Source organism: Carcharodon carcharias, chromosome 16, assembly GCF_017639515.1.
Source record: "Carcharodon carcharias isolate sCarCar2 chromosome 16, sCarCar2.pri, whole genome shotgun sequence".
NCBI classification, from domain to species: domain Eukaryota; kingdom Metazoa; phylum Chordata; class Chondrichthyes; order Lamniformes; family Lamnidae; genus Carcharodon; species Carcharodon carcharias.
Genome location: NC_054482.1, coordinates 72,555,056 through 72,574,745, shown reverse-complemented (window position 1 = coordinate 72,574,745; position 19,690 = coordinate 72,555,056). Strand labels below are relative to the sequence as shown.

At 36.8% G+C, this 19,690-nt stretch overlaps 1 protein-coding gene across 1 annotated transcript; it reads left to right on the top strand.

Moving 5' to 3' along the window:
- Positions 1-13,550: 13,550 nt before the first annotated feature.
- Positions 13,551-16,261, top strand: dmrta2 (DMRT-like family A2). Its single transcript, XM_041208658.1, has 2 exons — positions 13,551-13,974; positions 15,396-16,261. The coding sequence occupies exons 1-2, from the start codon at positions 13,551-13,553 to the stop codon at positions 16,259-16,261; spliced, it is 1,290 nt and encodes a 429-aa protein (XP_041064592.1).
- The last annotated feature ends 3,429 nt before the right edge of the window (positions 16,262-19,690 follow it).

The following is a 19,690-nucleotide window of genomic DNA, read 5'->3' as shown; positions in this document are numbered from 1 at the left end:
AGGGAAATCATGTTTAACTAATCTGTTAGAGTTTTTTGACGAAGTAACATTCAAGGTGTATAAAGGAGAACAGGTAGATGTGGTGTACTTGGATTTCCAAAAGGCATTCAATAAGGTGCCACATTAAAGGTTACTACACAAGATAAGAACACGTGTTTAGCATGAGTAGAGGATTGGTTGGCTAACAGGAAGCAGAGAATAGGAATGAATGGGTCATCTTCAGACTGGCAAGCTCTAAATAGTTTTTTGCATGGAAAATACAGCTTCAAAGACAGATGGAACAATAGAATTTACATATTAAAAACAGAGAAACATATGTAAAGGAGATTGAAAGGCTATGTGTCAGAAAGCCATGCAAGATCTAACAGGAGTGTGTGACATGGCCTCAATGAAGCCGCCAACATTTATGCATAAGTCTGCTATATAACAAAACTGAAGTTAGGGGATAGCCATTTGGAATTCCACTGTCAAGTGGTTATTGTGTTAACTTGCTGATTCCATTTTAAGTCTAAAATCTATTTGGGCTGTTGCCTCAAAGGGGGTGTGACTGGGGATCAGTGTAATTAGGAATTTTAGGAGTTATCTTAGTAGTAATTGTAGTCTTATGTATGTGCTTGAAATCTTTTATATTATGTTATAAATATTTTAATTTAATTTTTAAAATCTCTAAAGATTTTGGTGGACTTATTATTTCTGAATTCAGTGCACATGTCTCTTAATAAATACAAATTGCAAAACTGTTGTGATAGCATGACCAAATTTCCCTTGTGGATTTGGTTCGCCTGGCACACATCATCAGCCATGTCATAACATGGGTAAGGAAGTAAGGTTGATGAGGCAAAAGGGTAATGGGGTAGAGTGGGTGAGGTAAGGGGGTAGGGTGGCAGATGAGTAGAGTGGTAGGTGGGTAGGGTGGCAGCTCGGTAGGGTGAGGAACTAGTCAAGTTGTTGGGAGGAGTCAGGTGGTGGGGGCTACTTAGGTTGGGTAGGGGGTGGTCGAGTAGGAGTCAGGGGTGTCAGTTGTATATCTACCCAGGTGTTAGACTAGAATGTTTCTAACATTTTCTAGCTGACTATCCAGGTAAGCTGAACATTCAAAGTCTCAACTCTATCTCAGAGCTGGAGACTTTTTTGGAGGATCCAGGGGAGCAGCGGAATTGCCTATCAGAAGTTCAAACTTCCTGGATGATTCCCACACTGCCCTGGGATTTCAGAAGGGCCTGGTAGTACATCCTCTGGGGTACTTCCAGTGTCCGATAATCCAGAGACCGGAAGATCTGTGCCAGCCAAAATCTTACTCATCAAGGTTCCTTGTCTGGAATTATCTTACAGTTTAAAGATTGGACACTATTATTGTTTATTATCAGGAAAAAAATCGTCATTAATATTTGATATCTTAAAAAAATTATTCATGTCAACATCAGCAGTAAATATTTTCCACAATTTCCTCCTACTTGGATTTTTTTTATTCATTCATGGGATGTGGGCATTGCTGGCCAGGCTAGCATTTATTGTCCATCCCTAATTGCCCTCATTCAGAGGGCATTTAAAAGTCAACCACATTGCTGTGGGTCTGGAGTCACATGTAAGGACAGCAGATTTCCTTCCTTAAAGTACATGAGTGAACCAAATGGAGTTTTACAACAATTGACAATGGTTTCATTGTCACCATTAGGTTTTTAATTCCAGATTCTTATTGAATTCAAATTCCACCATCTGCCGTGGCAAGATTCGAACCGGGTTCATAAAGCATTACCCTGTATGTCTGGATTATTAGTCCAGCAATTAAGTGAAGTCTCCCTTCCAGGTGACATCCCCTATTGCTGGGTTTCTAATTCAACTAAAATGCGTTTACTTTTTCCCCACAAATGTTGAAATTTCTGTTGAGCTTTAATATGAATGGTGTAAGTGTTATGTTTTGTAACCTACACAGTGTATTCCAGCCATAAATTCTGTTATTGTAAATGCGAGTGTTTTCCACTTAACTAAACACAGTTTATCATTTTTCAATAATGGATCATCTAAAAAATTCTGAAATATGTTCTGCTACCACATTATTTAAAACATAATCGAATAGAATCATAGTCTTAGGAAGTACAATTAGTAATGAAATTACATTTATGTGAAAATTGCATTTTTTAAATTACAAATTGAGGTAAGTAAATTCGTTTAGCATGTTGCTTGAGTTTTAAGAAGTCGGACATTATGCAGTCACCCGGCTGGCGGATTGAACCTTAAGATCCAACTTCAATTGAAACGCTGCACTCTTTAGGGGTCCTGGCCTTCAGTTGTGGTTCATATTCCCAAATTATGTTGCTATATACCTGGTCATAACTCGAACATATTTTTGGGTAATAAATTTAATTCCATTCGTTTCACGATACAAAATATCATTTCATGTTAATGGCAGGGTACACTTCATAATCTTTTGTGTAGTGGAAACACAATATTTCTGAGCGTCGTTTATTTAAGATCAAAACTCTAACACAAAGCTGATGCTGACATTTGTGGGGAGAAAATACTTAGTTCATCTTGAAACTTTGATGTCGATTGTATTTTGTTATCGTGCAAATATCAATTATTTTACCGAGCTCTTGATGTTGTGGAGTTTGGGAAGTTTCTCCAAAGGGTATGTTTTGAGAAGAAAACGGAACCACTTGTACCGATAATAAAGTTGGGTGAACAGTTTGAATATGGACCGGTTCCAATAAACTTAGGAGCCTAGTTGTTGGGTTGTCTTGTTTGCCATGGGATACTTTAAAGATATATGATTATATCTGTGTAATTAATTTTGAATATACTTTTAAATGAGTTGCACATGGGGAATGGCATCTAGTAAGCCACGAACATGCGGGAAATATATAGACCGTTCCCTTCTTTCCGAAATTAGAAGGATGGCACCTTCTCTATTCCCTAGACGCTTTTCCAGGGACCTGGAAGCTTGGCTGGCGGACAGGAACATTGAAATACGGACCAGCTGAGTTGCTCCAACGAAGGATGTACTTGCGGCACAGCGGTAAACAGAGTACGATTATTCATTAGCGACATCTAAATTGCTCTGCGCTGAATAGTGAAACTTCTGCCGCAAAAGTAAGGCCATTTGGATTTCGGTATATTGAATTCTGGAAAGCTGGTCCCCTCGCCTCATACAATGGAAATCTGGAATAATTGTTCATCAAATTGATGAACAATTATATAAATCTCTTAATTTTAAATAACTATTTAATGCAAAAATATATTGAACGGTTGAATACTCCTGGTTAAATGCACTGCAGCAAACGATTACTGACGCTTGGAATTAAGTTTCATAACTACGTTTTGTGCATTGCTCTCTGCTATGTGTACACATTTCCCATGCAGTTTTAATCAAAAGGTCGAGAGATCGAAGCCTATGGTTCATTGTCTGCTTTGCACAGCCACGATCTTTGCTCATCAAAATCCGTGAAGTTGCTCAAAGAGAACCCCTACCATCTGTACACGTGTTGTAACTAAAGTCTGAAAGTTTTTGCTTTGATGCCTGTCAGTCTTTTAGCACCTTAAAGATCACAGCCTGGAATTTGGAATGGCTTTGTGAGCCGCACTCATGAATTAATATTTCCAAGTGAATAAACGCAAGCAACAGATTTGACAAAAATAATCATCGCGTGGTTTTAACGAGTCGCTCCAGGCAATTTCTGGCCTGTTGCAATGTCTTTTTGGTTTAAAAAAACAATTATGGCATTTTTTTCATTCGCACGCATGTGTTTTTAAAACCACATGAAGAAATTTAGACCCCTGGCAAAAGTTGCATTTTGGTGAAGTTGGAGGATTAATCGAATTTCTTAAACAGGCACATCCAGTTATCATCTACAGCTTCGCTCAGAAATCGCATGGCTAGTATTTCCTTGATGTAATCATTCTTGATAGTTGAGCTTTAATAAACAATTGGCTGGGAAGGGGCAGTTATTGACAACCGTGCAGTTAATTACTGAACGTTTCAGGTATTAGATATAAAAACCGAATACCATTTAACAAGCGTGCTTTATACAGTGAATAATGACAATTTAGCCATAAAATATAATTTAATGGGGTTATCTCTCCGCGAGTGACTTGCTGCACCGCTGCTGGTTCATGTTGAACTCGGATTTGCTGAGAGTAATATCACACTCCAGTGGTGGCTAATGGGGTTGTTCAGCGAGGCAACTGTAAATTTGTCTTATTAAATTTAACGTTTGAGATCCAATAACTTTGCAATACAAGTGCTTACGGCCTTCTAGTTACAGTCAGAAAAATGGTGGCGTAACAGTTAAACTAGTTACTGAGGCCAGAAAGTGCCATGTATCTACTTTCCTATGTGATTACTTTGCTTTGTTCTTTACAAATATTCCTATTCGAATTCATCAAATCTCAATGTACTTCAGTATATCATGTATTCCCTAGTTATTGTTCGTAGAGTGGCACGTTGTAAAAGTGGAATTTCGCCATTAAATTTAAAGCTTAATATAACTCTATCAAAACTATAAGACTATAAGACAACGCCCTACCGTAAAATTCTGGTTGAATTTTAAATGTTGTGATAAACTAATTGTTCTACAAGGCAAATGTGTTAAGTTGATTGAATGAGTTTAAGGCCCTACCCAAAGGGGCACAGCTGAAAGGTCGTTACATCTCGCCCGCTCTCCAGAATTCTTGTGTTTATTTGTGTATATCATTTACATTTTTGAATTGCGTCTGTTTAAAAATATCTATCTTCATAAAGCTATCGCTAATGGTCGTATAAGAGAACAATGAAATATAAGAAAGACTTTCAGTCGATTAAGCTGTACAGTTTTAAAATTAACTTGTTAGAATAGCTACAGTTGACAATAAAAGCTCTAGAAGCGGAATCTATGCAGGTTGGCACAAATGATGCCACTAATTGCCATTTCGTATAGTAACAAGGAATACAATATTTCAAAACTCCTCAGGTCAAGGTATAATTTTATTCAAATTAATTATCAGTATTTTTTAAAATTGAGATGCGTCTTTAAAAATAACACAAGTTAAGTAGTGTTCAGTTGCCACGTAGCAAATAGTTTCGCAGTGCTGTACTCTGGTTATATATGCTCGTTTTTGCCATTTTATTTTCAACACAGGAAAAGCTTTCATACTTCATGAGATTAACTAAGAGCCAGCTGTATAGTTCAATTTATTAAAAAAACATTGATGACTGTTTAGAATTTACCATACTAATGCTGAATGGAAACTGTCGTTCCTTTTACATCATTTATATCTAGAAGTGTCTCGTTTAAAACGTGATAGACTTTGACATAAATTGATGTAAATGCTGTAGTTCAAACAATGGCAATGTAATTCTTGTTTGCATGCTTTTCTTCAAGATTTTTTAATAAAACCAAGCTTGACTATGACACACACAATTACAACGCTAGCTTGCTTATTTATTAAATACTAACCAAGATTTAAATTGATGCCTACACAATACAACAGGAGCAAAACATTGACACCTCCCAGCCTTTGCCACAATCATTTTAATTGCATCTGCCTTTCTAACAGTGAGGGAAGTTTATATTTCTATTTGCTGCTATTTTTTCAACTGTTAATATTTAACAGTAAAATTGTACACTGTTTACCTTTGTTTGTACCTCATCTAATTAATTACCAAGAAATTGATGGCATTTTAATTAAATACTGGACAAGTCAACACGCTAGGGTATCGAGTCCTTTTTTTTCATTTCAAATTAATAGTTACTGATCTCCCATCGGAAGTCAACGTCTTAATGGATAGAAAAGTTTATATACATATTCACTCTAATGTTGATATAATTAAATCTACACATAATAAGGAAACACGCGGAGCAATTATGGAGGACATTGGTAGTTATAATCATATTTCTATTTTGTGTGTGATTAGAAATAATGTCTATACAATTAACTAGTTATGTACAACGTTTTCCCTTCTTAAATTTCAATGTTGAAATAGCAAATGCATTAAACTAGATAAAGCTTTATGGGAGCGTATACAAATCCGTATGTAAATACATTCGGTACAAATCAGAGCTAGACGACCAATTTTCTACACAGGTTTTGGTTTAAGTTAAGCATCTTTGGACCTTTTTATGTTTTAAAAAATCCCGAGTAATATGACGTACATTTATGTTTTTTTTTTCTATCGGTTGTAAACCTAGTTGTTGAGAATTGTTTGAGTTAACGGCTACTTTGGTGTATATTATTTCATGATCTTTACGTTGAACTCCAGATAATTAACTTCAAGTTTTGTTGTCTGGGATTGTCTTCACTATAACCCTTTGCATTCCTACTGGAGCTGAAAATCTGATAAGCTACTTGGCAACTACATCTACCCACCTCCTTTTAAAAAAAGAGCTAGCAGGGACGGTGAACGTCTATGCTGCAAGAAACGGCTTCCTTGGAAGCTTTGGCGTGCGAACTAAGTAGCATAATTATTGCTTCATAATTGTACTCTTTTTCTTTAGCTTTTTATAACATTTAGAATCAGCCACGCTTGGAATCAGAATGGTTGTGACATTTAGGACCGGAGTGATTGTGTGGAACACTTCAAGTTTAAAAAACAAGTCTAATACAACTCCGAAGGCTAAAGAATACTCCTTTCAGCGAACACATTGAGTTTTGATTTCGGACAATGGTGTTTCTCAAATTTCTTCCAAAACCTGCACCCATCTGTGATCTAAATGCAATCTTTTTTCCTCTTCAATTCATTTGGCAAAGACGAAGCAGATGTATGTGACGGGTTTTGAATTTTAATTACAGCGAATACCTGGTGCACAAGAAATGAAAATCGTTTTCATATGGAAGAGAGAAAATAAGTATCGTTAATATATAACTTTAATTAACCATTCTAATGAAGTTTGAAGCGAATCACCTTTGAATATTTTGGACGATCAGATTAAATATTCCTATGAATTATTATCTCATTAGGATCGCTTTCATTGCAGTAACCAACACTATTTTTGCTTAACCCTAAAATAAACTTATTTTTAGTTGCATAAAAAGACACGTGCTATTGCTATTGGCGTTGGCAGTTTCCCATTAAACCAACGCATCTCCTTTGTAAACAGTTTTGAAGCTAGTCTCCGAAAGATGTAGTGCACAGTCCGTCGTTTTAAGTGATCAATTAGTACTTTGTAGATGTTTGTTCCTACAGTTGCCGTAGTCCCTTTCAGAATGATCAGTGGTGCAGTTATAATAACATGCAACTTTTTTTTTCTCTTAAAGCCCCCTATTCACATTACCTCAAAGTGCCTTTAACCGGCGCAGAGGTGCGAAGATAAAATTGTCTGACGCTTTAATCCATGCCCGAGGGGTTGGAAAATAAAGAGAGAGACAGAAATGGTCCTAAAAGAACCGAAAATCCGCACAATAGCTGTGGGAATCTGGTCAGAGTTACTCATTTCGGGCTCTTCCCTGGAAATCCATCAATTAGAAATAAGAGCATTATTAAACGGAACTGGCGGATTTCTTTAAAGGTGAGGCTGTTTGCTTAAAAAGCCATTCACTTTCTAAACTTGAAGAGCTCCGACATGCTGCCAGCAGCGATTCTTGAAGGCGATTAAACAGAATGAATTGGCCATGGACAGCCTTCTGTCAGATGTTGCCTTTAACCCAACTCGTATAAGGACAATGTGTGATCTTTGTTACGTGGGTCTCCGTACTTAAGAAATTTAGATAAAACAATTACGAGCTCAAATTCAATCATCTATACGTACAAAACCCCAAATCCTTGCACATATATTACACACTTGCACGTTTGCTAATACAGCCTTTTTTTTTCTAAAATCGCCTAAAATGGAATTTTGTTGGGAATATTGATTTGCATTCTTCGGCAATTATCTCGAGGTAATATGAAGAAAATGATAACATAAATAGCAGTTCATCAATGCATTGTCAAAGCATCAAACATGGTTGCGTTACAAATTTAAAATCAAAGGGTTATACGTTATATTGTGAACATATTTTAAACAACCTTGTAACAATAGGATCAATCACCAAAATAAAAATACAAAAAAGAAATTAATATCTTGTAGTCATATTGATCTAAAGGAGAAAAAATAATTAACTCATTTTAATTGCAACGTGCTGATTAAAATCACAGCACGCAAATTAAAATATATAGTTAACATTTAAATTAAATATTTCCCTTCTGGTTATGCAAATAATTAAAACTAAAAACTATATAATCCAATTCTGAATTCTGCAGTTTTTTTTAACGTTTTGTGAACTGCCTTAAGGGAAGGATTGTATTTGTGAAGAGGACATTATCACATGCCCTTTGCTTCTCAAAGAGGTTAACAACCTAATGAACACTTAGTTAGGAGACGAAGCGTGCATAAGTGCTGGGTTTCCCAAAGCTTATCTGATGTTATATGTGCTACTCTAACCTTGTAGTAACCTAATTGTTTCAGCTCCCGCTCCGGGGAGCGGCTCAATGGCAATCCGGGACTGGGCAGTCTTCAGGTGGGACAGCAGCAGCCAGCAAGCCGTGAGAATGCCGCACTGGGGAGCCAGGGTCAGCAACATGCTGCTACATATGTTGGGTCAATCTTTTCCTTTGTGGAAATTTAAAAACCTGGAAAAACTCAATCGTCTATGGGTTTTAAGAAAATGTTCCTGGATTTGCTCCAGAATAGCTTATAAAGAATAGCTTATTCAAAGGTGAATTGTTTGAAGGAAAAAGTGACTCAGTCACAGTGAAACTATGGTTCGATTTAAACCGAGACCATAATAAACACGGGTTAACCAAATATGAAACCGCTTTTACAATTTAACGCCTTTTAAAGGCTAACCCATTTAACAAGATGAAGTTTGACAGTATTGCATGTATACTTATGTATCTGCATTATGTGCGTGCACATGTTGTTTGCATGTATAAATACAAGCGGTGCGTATACTACAGCTGCTTATGTAACTCGACTATTTTCATGTTGTATCATAATGCATGAATAAATCTATGCTGCGTGAGACGAGTAATTCTTTTAATTCCCTAATTTTATCGATATTTATTTCAAAAAATGACATTGCGCTTTCAAAAACCAAAACAAAAACATCGCCTTTCTTAAATTATTGACGCATATACCGACATGAAACACGAATTAAGACTCAGGATCTTGAAATACGAGATGTAGATTTAATTTACAGACTCTGTTTATCAATATATAACATTCAGGATGTAGGAATAATCAGTTCTTTGTAAGAATAGCTTTATGTTGTAATTCGAACCGTATAAAATACGGTAATCAACACATTGACACCAACTGCGTGATGATATCTGTGTGCAAAAACTTAAATATTGTGTAAATCTACTTGAGTGACGTTTATGAAAACGATCATCAAAAATCGGATGTCTTCGAGGTAATTTTCATTCGTGTAAGATTCGTCCTGAGATAATTACTTTTAATGTCAAAAAGATTTAGTTTAATATCATCTCTATTAGACTCTTGGCTGGGTAATTAAAGGTGCAGATTAAACCAGCGGGAAACAGATGGCATTTACTTACACTGATTCATTCAGTAAACAATGAAAAAGTCAATGGAACAGCCCTGGAACAAATGAAACCTTAAAGACCACTTACATTAGCAGGTACATGAGGACTGTCATCTGTCAAAAGGAGAGAGGACGGATAATAAACACTTGCGGATAATTGCAGCAGAAAAGGAGTACTTGCATGAGCATTAATACTGGGCAGTTTTGTTACTGAGTTGACAGGCAGGAGTGAGAATATCTACGTGGATAAGAATACCGCTAATGACAACTTTTTAAGGGATAAATACGCAATTTGGCTAAATTCAAACTATGTGCGTGTGTCAGTAGATTTGAAAGAGTTCATATAATAGGTACACACTTGAAAGGATCCTGATATGTGGTTTTCACAAAACCATAGTTGAAAGAATATAAAAAAATAGAAGTGTTTACATCGAGAAGTCCTGATATTTATTTAATAAACGCATTTAATATGTAGAAACCAACCTCAAACAATATATAGGCTTTGGAGTGGACAAGACTGTCTCCAGATGTGTTAATTTAAAAAACCAACACAACCCATGTATCAGTAGAACTAGATGAACACTATTATTGAATGGTGTACGTGCATTCATCTCGGTATTTCTCCGTTAAAGCAGATTTAACAAGCTCCTTTTAATAAATATTTAGTTGCAGATACATTGATTTTTATATTGCTTGTATTTAAAAAGAAAACAACGCCAGCAACAAAGAATCTTTTTTGGAGTTTTCATCCGTATCTCATCTCGGTCTAATCCTATTGCAGAATTTCTACGAAAAGGAGAAACACGGGCAATGCTCACACGGTCGGCACACTTCTATTAACGTAGTTTGGTGTAATTGTACAGGATGCCAAATGAGCCAGTTCGACTTAACCCTTCGGTACGAATACATTTAGATTTAGTTTTTAAAAAAACAGGTACACCATTTAAAATAAGCACTTCCAAGAGTTCACCTTTACAACCTGGTAGAAAATACGGTAGTCACATTCCCTTCTATTCTTGATGTGTCATACTAACACAAATTGCTTTTGTAACCATAGCTAAAGCTGCAATGTTCCATTACTGTATGGCTCCAAAGTTTGTAACAATATGTACTTTTTGTCTTTCAACTGACTATTATTTCACCGTCGTCAGTTTGCTGTCAGTTATTTCAATCCCTGTACTGATTAAGCAGTGTTAACTTTCCCTCGTATACAACTCATTCGTTGCTTGGTTTTGGGGCAAATCTATGCATTTGAACCAAAATGAGAAATCACACGGTTTAGAGGGAGAGATTGTGCCTTTAAAGGCTATTGTTTTTAAACTGATCGACCAATGTCCCTTTATTGAGGTAACATTTGCGTCACTAAAAAAATGCATAAATCTGAAACAACTGATACTCTACAGGAATGCGTTTGTGGTCGCGAAAGGACTGAAAACGATTAGTAAAATGCTACATTTCGGGCAGATAGTGTTTATTGTTTTTATTTTCTCTTCGCAGATGCTGACTGACCGGCTGTGCATTCCAGCTTCTTGAGTTCTCAACTCGGGTACTTTCTAAAAGGAATAGTTTGGAATTATCTCCATAATCAAACTATCAGCAAATATTAAGATCAGTGTGGAAAATGTTTGCAACGTGCAGCAAGACGAGCAATCTGCACATTTCCAGCAGAAAGCGTGATTAATTGATCCATTGGAACTTTCCTCATTACATAATAATTCGATTTTATAACATCAAACACTAACATCATATTCTCCAAGCCATGGACTTTATGATTTCACATATCCAATTAGCAGTCAATATCACGTGAATTACATAACCACATAGACCTGTAATTCTGCCCTTTCTCTTAATTAAAACCGCGTCCCGCAATTCTTTGGTATCGAGGCGCGAAATTTGCTTCAAAGAATCTAGTCGATTCAGGTTAAACGATGCATCTTGCAGTGAATAAACGCGAACGGCGGATGAAATTACCAGTTAAATTACCCCGACTGCTCTAATAAGGGAGGAGGTGTTTGGCAGCTGATTGATTTATGTTAGTTTGAAGAATGGCACCTCGGCGGGACCTTTTCAAATTCAGAGCATTTTTTTGTTTGGCTGTTGTTTCGGCCAATGTAGGCTACCCTCGGTTTAAACTGTTTAACTAGTTGGAAACAACAACCTTGGTGTTTAGAAATACTATGTTGTGCTGCAAACGGTGAACGTAAGGACAATTAATTAAATCAGGTGGATAGTAGGCATGTTTTGTCAATTAATCTTAATTATCGTCAATTGTGAAAACAAAATAAATCACACTCGAATGTTTAACTGCTGTTCTGAAGGTAAACTTTCAGCTCCAATAAACATTGATCCGCCTTGTGACTGGGATCTGCCTTCAACAGATAGTGAAACATAACTAATGTTTTACAGGAAGATCGGCTTTGATAGAAATGCCGCATTTAGTTAGGGATCTATCACAGTCAGCTGTTTCCAGTTTTAACTTTTTAAAAATTAATTCAGTTTAACATTTATTTTTACATTTCAGCGATGCAGTTCATACAATAGATATTTTGAAGTTTCGCTATTCCAGGCTCGTGCTCCTATGTTGCTACTAAGCCGTTCACTTGTTGGAATAGAAAAATGACAAATCTCTTTCTTTTTCCTTTGCGTCTTTAGTTGTAGAGGTAATGCGACACGATTTGGAGGGAGTAATAAAATAAAGTTGCACATTTTATGATCATTATATAAGAGATAGGAGCAACAGTTAACATCCATCGGCCATTTCCGGGAACATATTTCTGCGGCTATGTGGATTGGATTGCTTCACTCCTCAGGAACCCGTTGATCTTCCACCCGGGACGCTGTTGGACTATTTCTTTGGAAAGAGGGAGCAGAGGATTTCTCATGGCGGAATTTCTCGACTAAAATGATTCTCCAGCTGATGTTAGCGAATGTTCTCCATTACTATTTATTTATATAGAATTTAAAAAACTATTTTGTATAGAAAACATCAATTTATGCATTACTTAAACAATTTCCTCACTTCTTAATATCACAATTGCTTGGAGCCCAATAGTACATACAATACATTTGAAATGCAAGGCCCTTAAGGGCTTTCATTTTTTTCAGGTCTATATCACTGTCGTTTGCCTTCTAACATAATCACGTATGAGTAACGACATTATTACCCATTTTAAAGGTATACAAAACTTACTGGCGAACTATCGATTCGATTATATAGTCTCATGCGCATTTTAAAGCTACACTTATTTCACTTCATCAAGCCAAATGAAGGAACTTGCATTTTTCCTTCGTCCCAAAGCGGTTTACAGCCAGTGAGTTATATCGATCTGACCACGGGAAAATGACAAAGTTGGTTTGCTGAAGCACGGATCTCAAATATATAAATTAATGCGTACTATTTCTTCCGAAAGCTGTATCTGTTGATAACAGCAGAGTAACTTAAAACCCCTTTGCAATTACCAGAGGAAATAATTAATATTTGTTACTTACCCAGAATTCAACGTCTGAGTTACTTGATAATTACATCATCATTGTAACGACTGCCTGCAAAAGAAAGTACAACTTCATTTTTAGTAATCATTGTTAAAAGCATTAACGTCTCCAAACAACAGAGTATAAAATAAAGGATAAAACTGCCGTTCAAGTTTAGTATGGTAACAGTTGTACCTATAAGATACTGTTGTAATTTTCACTTGGTTATTTCAGAAGGTTCAGGTGGACACTAGGTAACAGTAACCATAACCAATCAGAAGTGTGCTTTCATCCGCGTGCCATTCGGCCAATCGCAGGCGCCACATGTTGTCAATTTCATTCTAATGAAAACGTAACGAGCAACAATAGAGAGAGCGCGGGACTGGACTCATTGAACCTCTGTATCCAGCAGCATTAATGCTAATGTCATACATATAATCGCCTTCTTCCCACACAGCTCTTAGTGTCTTTCCTACGCATTAATACGTGGCGGTCTCAACGGTTTCCAACAGAGTTTAAGAACTAGTTTGAGACTGAAATTTGAAACAATCATTTAAAGTTTAGCAGCAATCTATTCTTAAGTAATGGAATTGCGTACGGAGCTTTCTACCACCCAGACTACTCCGACAGCCATACCTGTCTCAGTGTCGGGGACTCTCCTCCGTGCTCCGCCTTTGCTTCTACGCGCCACCGAAAAGTACCCTAGGACTCCCAAGTGCGCCCGATGCAGAAACCACGGGGTCGTCTCAGCTCTGAAGGGCCACAAACGTTATTGTCGCTGGAAGGATTGCATGTGTGCCAAGTGCACCCTGATCGCCGAGAGACAGAGAGTGATGGCGGCTCAGGTAGCCCTGAGGAGGCAGCAGGCACAGGAAGAAAACGAAGCTCGGGAGCTGCAACTTCTGTACGGGACGGCGGAAGGATTGGCGATTGCAGCTGCCAACGGCATGATTCCATCCCGGTCTTCTTACGACGTGTTTGGTTCGGTCTGCTCCGAGGGTAACACAGGTAAAAGGTTATTTTTCAAAAGTTTTTAAAACTTTTTTTATTTGGTCGATTGAAAACCCTTTGCTTATACTTGGAATAATCCCAGAGAAGTAAATTCAAAATCCATCAAACCAAGAAATGAATCCGTTTTTGTGGAAAGGTTTCGTCCACAAAATCTTGTGTTTATTTAAGACCATGATAATACCTTCATATTCATCATTGTTTACTACTTTTGATTAGGTATTTTAACATCTATTTTCCAAAAAAAAATAGATGTTAGTTTTCCAAGATTAAATTTACAAACCAATTGCTGCTCGGGAAGCTCTTAGTTTGAGAGGAGAAACAATTTAACATTGCCCTGGCCTCTCCCATCATTAATACTCAGAGGAATTGTTTAGGCCTCAGATTTTAAATGTGAAAAATTGATTCATGAAGACCCCATCCGTTTTCGAATCTTAGCTTTTAACCAATGGTGATTTAGAAAAAAAAAATGCTTCTGTGAAAATTAGTGTATGTCATTAATTATTTGGAGAATTCTATTTTTCGGATTTTGGTTATCCCAGTGCAACCTCTTCGCCACAGAGAACATCCAATTATATTTCTGTCGACTTCCTACATACAGATGAAACAATATTTGTACCATTTTATGGTACACAAAACAGAATAGGAATAATGTGATTTCGGTGCCTATTCAAATGAAATACACAAATAAAAGGTATAAAGAATCAGAGTAACAACATTTGTTTTTAACATTAATTACAGCACATGCTATTCCCTGTAAATCCACATTGTGAAATAATTCCACGAAAGGGAATCTAGTAATCAATTATATTAATTAACATATTGGGAGAATTGGTTTATTTAGGAATAAATTGCACAACAAATTGTATAAGCTTAAAACACCACTTTAATTAAAACTTTAATTAAATCACTGATCTTCAAATCGTTTGTTGCCATGTTTTATTCGATCGGCTAAGTCACTTACGAGACCTTATTTCAAAAAGAATGTCTTATTCAAAGTAATGATCAAGAAGCAAAGTAATTAAAAAAGTGTAATATAGCGCTTACAAAAATGTTTCAAACTAATCGCTCATTATTTGGGGAGCGGTTTCGAGTTCTGAAAAATCTAACATTAAGAATTGTTGTGAATATATAATATGTAGTTCTCCGACTCTGAATGCAATTTATCGAATCACAGTACACATCATGTTAAATAAATTTACTAATGTCAAATTGTTAGTTGTCAAAGATACAACCTGAGCATACCATCAGAAGCTTTCAAAATTCCATTGTCTCTGTTGTGCTTATTTTTAACTGGTCACGTATTTATAAATTACAACTGTTCAGACAAGGGGAATGACTTTTTAAAAACTGATTTTGGGGGAAAATAACCCAAATTGGATTACAATAGTTTAAAACATTTTAAACCTCTTGATTTGCAGAAACTAAACTCCAGAAGTATGAGTTATTTCAAAAAAGTTTATTGCCACGAGCTGGTACTCCACAACAGTCCTTAGTGAAGCCGAGTGACAGTGAGTCGGGTACTGGCAATGTGCCTGGGACCTCGTCCCCAGATGTTCGTCACGGATCTGGGTCAGAGAACGGAGACGGAGAATCCTTTCTTAGCTCTCCCATCTGTAAAGTTCTTAAAGAAGGACAAGATAGCCCAAGGACCATCACGCCACTGGGCTCTGATTCTGGGTCAGAGGCAGAAAAGGACGAGAGAGACGGTACCCCCTCCACTGGTGCCCGTCAGAGGACTCCCATTGAAATTCTAACCAGAGTGTTTCCTTCGCACAAGAGAAGCGTTCTGGAGCTGGTCCTTCAAGGTTGCGGTGGGGACGTTGTCCAAGCCATCGAGCAGATTCTCAACAATAGAGAGCAAGAAAAAGTTTCCGAAGAAACATGGCACCGTGATAGGACTCATCAGACTGTCCAAGGACCTACATCACATCGACCACTAGTAGCTGGGGCCGTGCCTCCTGCCATTGGGACTCTGGGTAACAGGTCTGCTTTTTCACCACTCCAGCCCAATGCGGCCCATTTTACTACAGATCCCAACGCCTATGCCATTGGGCCACATCTAGGACTCAATCCTCTTCGCTTAGCATATTCAGCCCATAGTAGGGGACTTGCTTTCATGACGCCTTATTCCACAACAGGTCTTGTCCCAACACTGGGCTTTCGTCCACCAATGGATTACGCCTTCAGCGACCTCATGCGAGATAGGTCCAACTTACACAAAGATCAAGTGTACACTAATGGACTTTACGGATCAGTTGTAAATAATAACCCGGATAAACAGTAAGTTGCAACACTCTAAGGCGTCTTAACATTTCACAAAGCACAGGCCGGATTGTTAGAAATTGTCCTGTGCCTATGTGGTTACTTTAGAACATGCATAGGAGAAAGTTAAATATTTAATGATAATAAACATGATTGTACAGTAAAGTGCTAACGTGCAATTTTGTTAACGGTATATTTCGCTGGTATTGTATTTCATAGCCATAATGACGGAATTCCTTTGATTATTGTGTACTTAGATACTCAAGTGTAATGTCTATAAGCAAAACTGAATTAATCCTAAATTATTAATGTAATATGTAGAAAATACGATATTCTAATGGAACTGCGGACAACGTTCTGCGCACCTTTTTAAGGTGCAGATTAAATATATTAGATTTTTGAATTAGGACTTGTTTTTGCAACTGTTTCTTTCCTGTAGACGTTAGAAAATGTGTACATATCAAACGTAAAGAAAACTAGCTGCATTTGTAATTGTATGTAGGAAAAGGCCACAGCAAGACGGTAGTGTAATGTTCATGCATACGTTTGCATTGTATATAGAAGCTTGGGCTGATCCGTGTTGATTCTAGCATTTATTTTTCGTGTAAACAGTCAAAGTTATGTGTTTGCATTTGATAGAAATAAAAGTTATTTTGTAAACAAGTTTCTGGACACGTATTTTGAATTAAGTCTCTAACCAAACTAAAGCTGATAGCAGAAGAGTTTATTTTTGAAAATGTTTGGTTGGTTTGGAAAACAGTTCTTTTCAAGTGAAAATGTAAGGAAATCCTAAGTATTTAGTTATGGTCATCGAAATCTAGAGTTAATACCGAAAATTTTAAAACAATTTTCTGATGTCAGCGAATACACAAAGTTAGAGAGGCGTTGTTCTATCAAACGTACCTCGAATTGTTTAGAAAAGCGCTAAAGAAAAAGCCATAATTGATTCATGAAATGCATGGTGTTTGTAAAACAGTCCGAAGAATACACTCGAGTGACATTAAAACGTTATGACCGTCTACATATAATAAAGAATGGCTCACTGTATTGAATTAAGATTGCACAACTCATCAAACTCGTAACCATGGCAACCTAATCCTGCTAAACGGCACTTTGGCTGAGTTGATCTATTTACTTTCTTGCATCAAGTATAACTGGGTAAACATCATGTCTAAAAGGACAATGTTGAACTTACAGCTATCGCTCATATATTGGTGCCCAGTAAGGGAAATATGAAACCTGTTTGAAACAGGATGGATCGGATGGATTTTTTCCTCAAGAAAATAAATGTTCATTTTTTTTCCAGTTTTTACTTCCACAAGACCAATATCGTCGTTGATATCGTAAAAATGCTACACATCTGTGCTATTTTAATGGATCCAGCACACATTTTGCAAGCAGTCAGACGACGTTACAAAACTTTTCCTGGATCATTCAGCCAGTGAAACATAATATGGCTACAATACAACGATTTAATAAACCGAGGCTTTAATAGCAAGCTAATTTGATTGGGTTGCCTAATACCTCTTTAATTGGAAAAAAAACTGTATTTAAGATGGTAGCAGAGTGTCTGTACCAGGAAAGTGGCCAACATCTGAATAAACCCTCACAGCTGAATTTGTTCAGGATGAGTTTCTCTATTTGGGATTACTGCCGTGGGCATTAGGACTCAGAATCGCCACCGCGGTTATGTAAGGTCACAACATTTTTGTCTTTCGCAGATTTCTGTCAGACTGCAGGTTATTGCAGTCATCACTGAAAGTTTCATCTAGCTTAAAACAGAGTGTTGATATTAATTTTATTTTCATCACCTCCTGCTTTTGGAGTTCACAAAACTGCATCATCTTTGAAGCCACTTTGCTTCATTAATTATAAAAACATTTTGCGTTTCCAAACACACCGTATCATGCAATATTTTAGGAACACCAACTCGATATGGTCACGAAGTACTTCCAGACAGGGCAGTAAGAACGTTCCTTTCAAGTGCCTTGCAGATTTGTAGAGCTATTTTTTGACGTAATCACAATTGGTTAGAAAAATTGTGGTTTTGGAAGATCAAAATTAAATTATTTACCAGAAGCTCCTAAAGTCTTGAAATATTTGGAACGCAAAAAGCTACTTGCTCAGTAGCTTTAAACATTAAGAACAACATAAGCTACTAAAAGCTAGGACATTTATTATTGTTTAATATTCACCGTGAAAACTGAAACTAAAAAGTGATTAAGTACCCGTTTCCTCAAAGTATCCGTTTACACAAGGGGATGTAAATGTCATTTGAAGGGACTTATTCCTTCCGATATATATAACTTCTTATGCTTGTTTGGAGAATATAGTTAAAGATTATAATTACAAGTACAATATTAAATAAAGCCGAGGCAAATATAAGCTTTTATTAAGGCGGCTTGAATGATTCTAAAGTTAAAAAATAACACCGAGATAGTCTAAATGTAATATTAGCAATAAAGAAAGTCCTTATGTCACCAAAACACAGTTAATTGCATCAGAAAACACTTCATGAATTGACATGGCCGATAAACGTTTGTCTTGCAAAATGTCTCTGTTGCTACTTTTAAGGGCTTGCGCTACGTTATTTGCATTTAATTAAAACGCAGATTTTGTAATAACTTATCAATGTATTTTCACATTTTTGTTATTTAAAACAGTTTATTAATTTGGGCAGCAAGTCATAATCTTGAAACAGCAGACTGAACCGAAAACAGTGTGTGAAACGTTTTAATGTCCCGGATCATTAATCAATATTAAGTTTTGAATTTGCGAAAGCGGTAACAAGAAGCAAATCAACATCGCACGAACAGCATCCTTTCCAAACAGGTTACAGCAAAATTACTAGTTAAAGTTGGTGACATTCATTGAAATGTGCGATTGCATATGTTCCGATATTTGCTCACAAATCACAAGACTTGGGAGCAAAAATAAAAGGTTTCTAAATTTCCAAGGCATTCAGTACGTTTCAAGCGTACCCCAAATCACTTCCCATTTTGCATTCATTGCTGGCAATGCACATTAAGCACACCTATTTTCGGTTTGCTTTTCCACAAAAATACCATAGAATTTGTTTTGCATCAACCAGTGGGAGAAGTTTAAAGTTTTATTTAGTTTCACACGAAGGCTCTCCAGCTAAGAAAGAATTTGCGGAGTAAAATTTTATCAGGTAATAGCACCGATTTTGTAGATGAGTTCACACCGAGGATTTGGAGGGTTTCGCCGTTTCCTTTGTGCGATGAGGTCGCGGTTAGTACAGCTGGCGGTTTTGTTTAAACCACGCATTGTGCCCGTGATTGTTTTACATTTACGAAGTACTTAACATTATAAATTCACGACGAAAATCAGGAAAGCATAAATACCATATATATTGCATGTTGAGTAGTGTAATTTATTTGTCTTTTTGGTGAAAAAGTTGTGTTCGGTCTCGCAGGTGTCTGAAATTTAA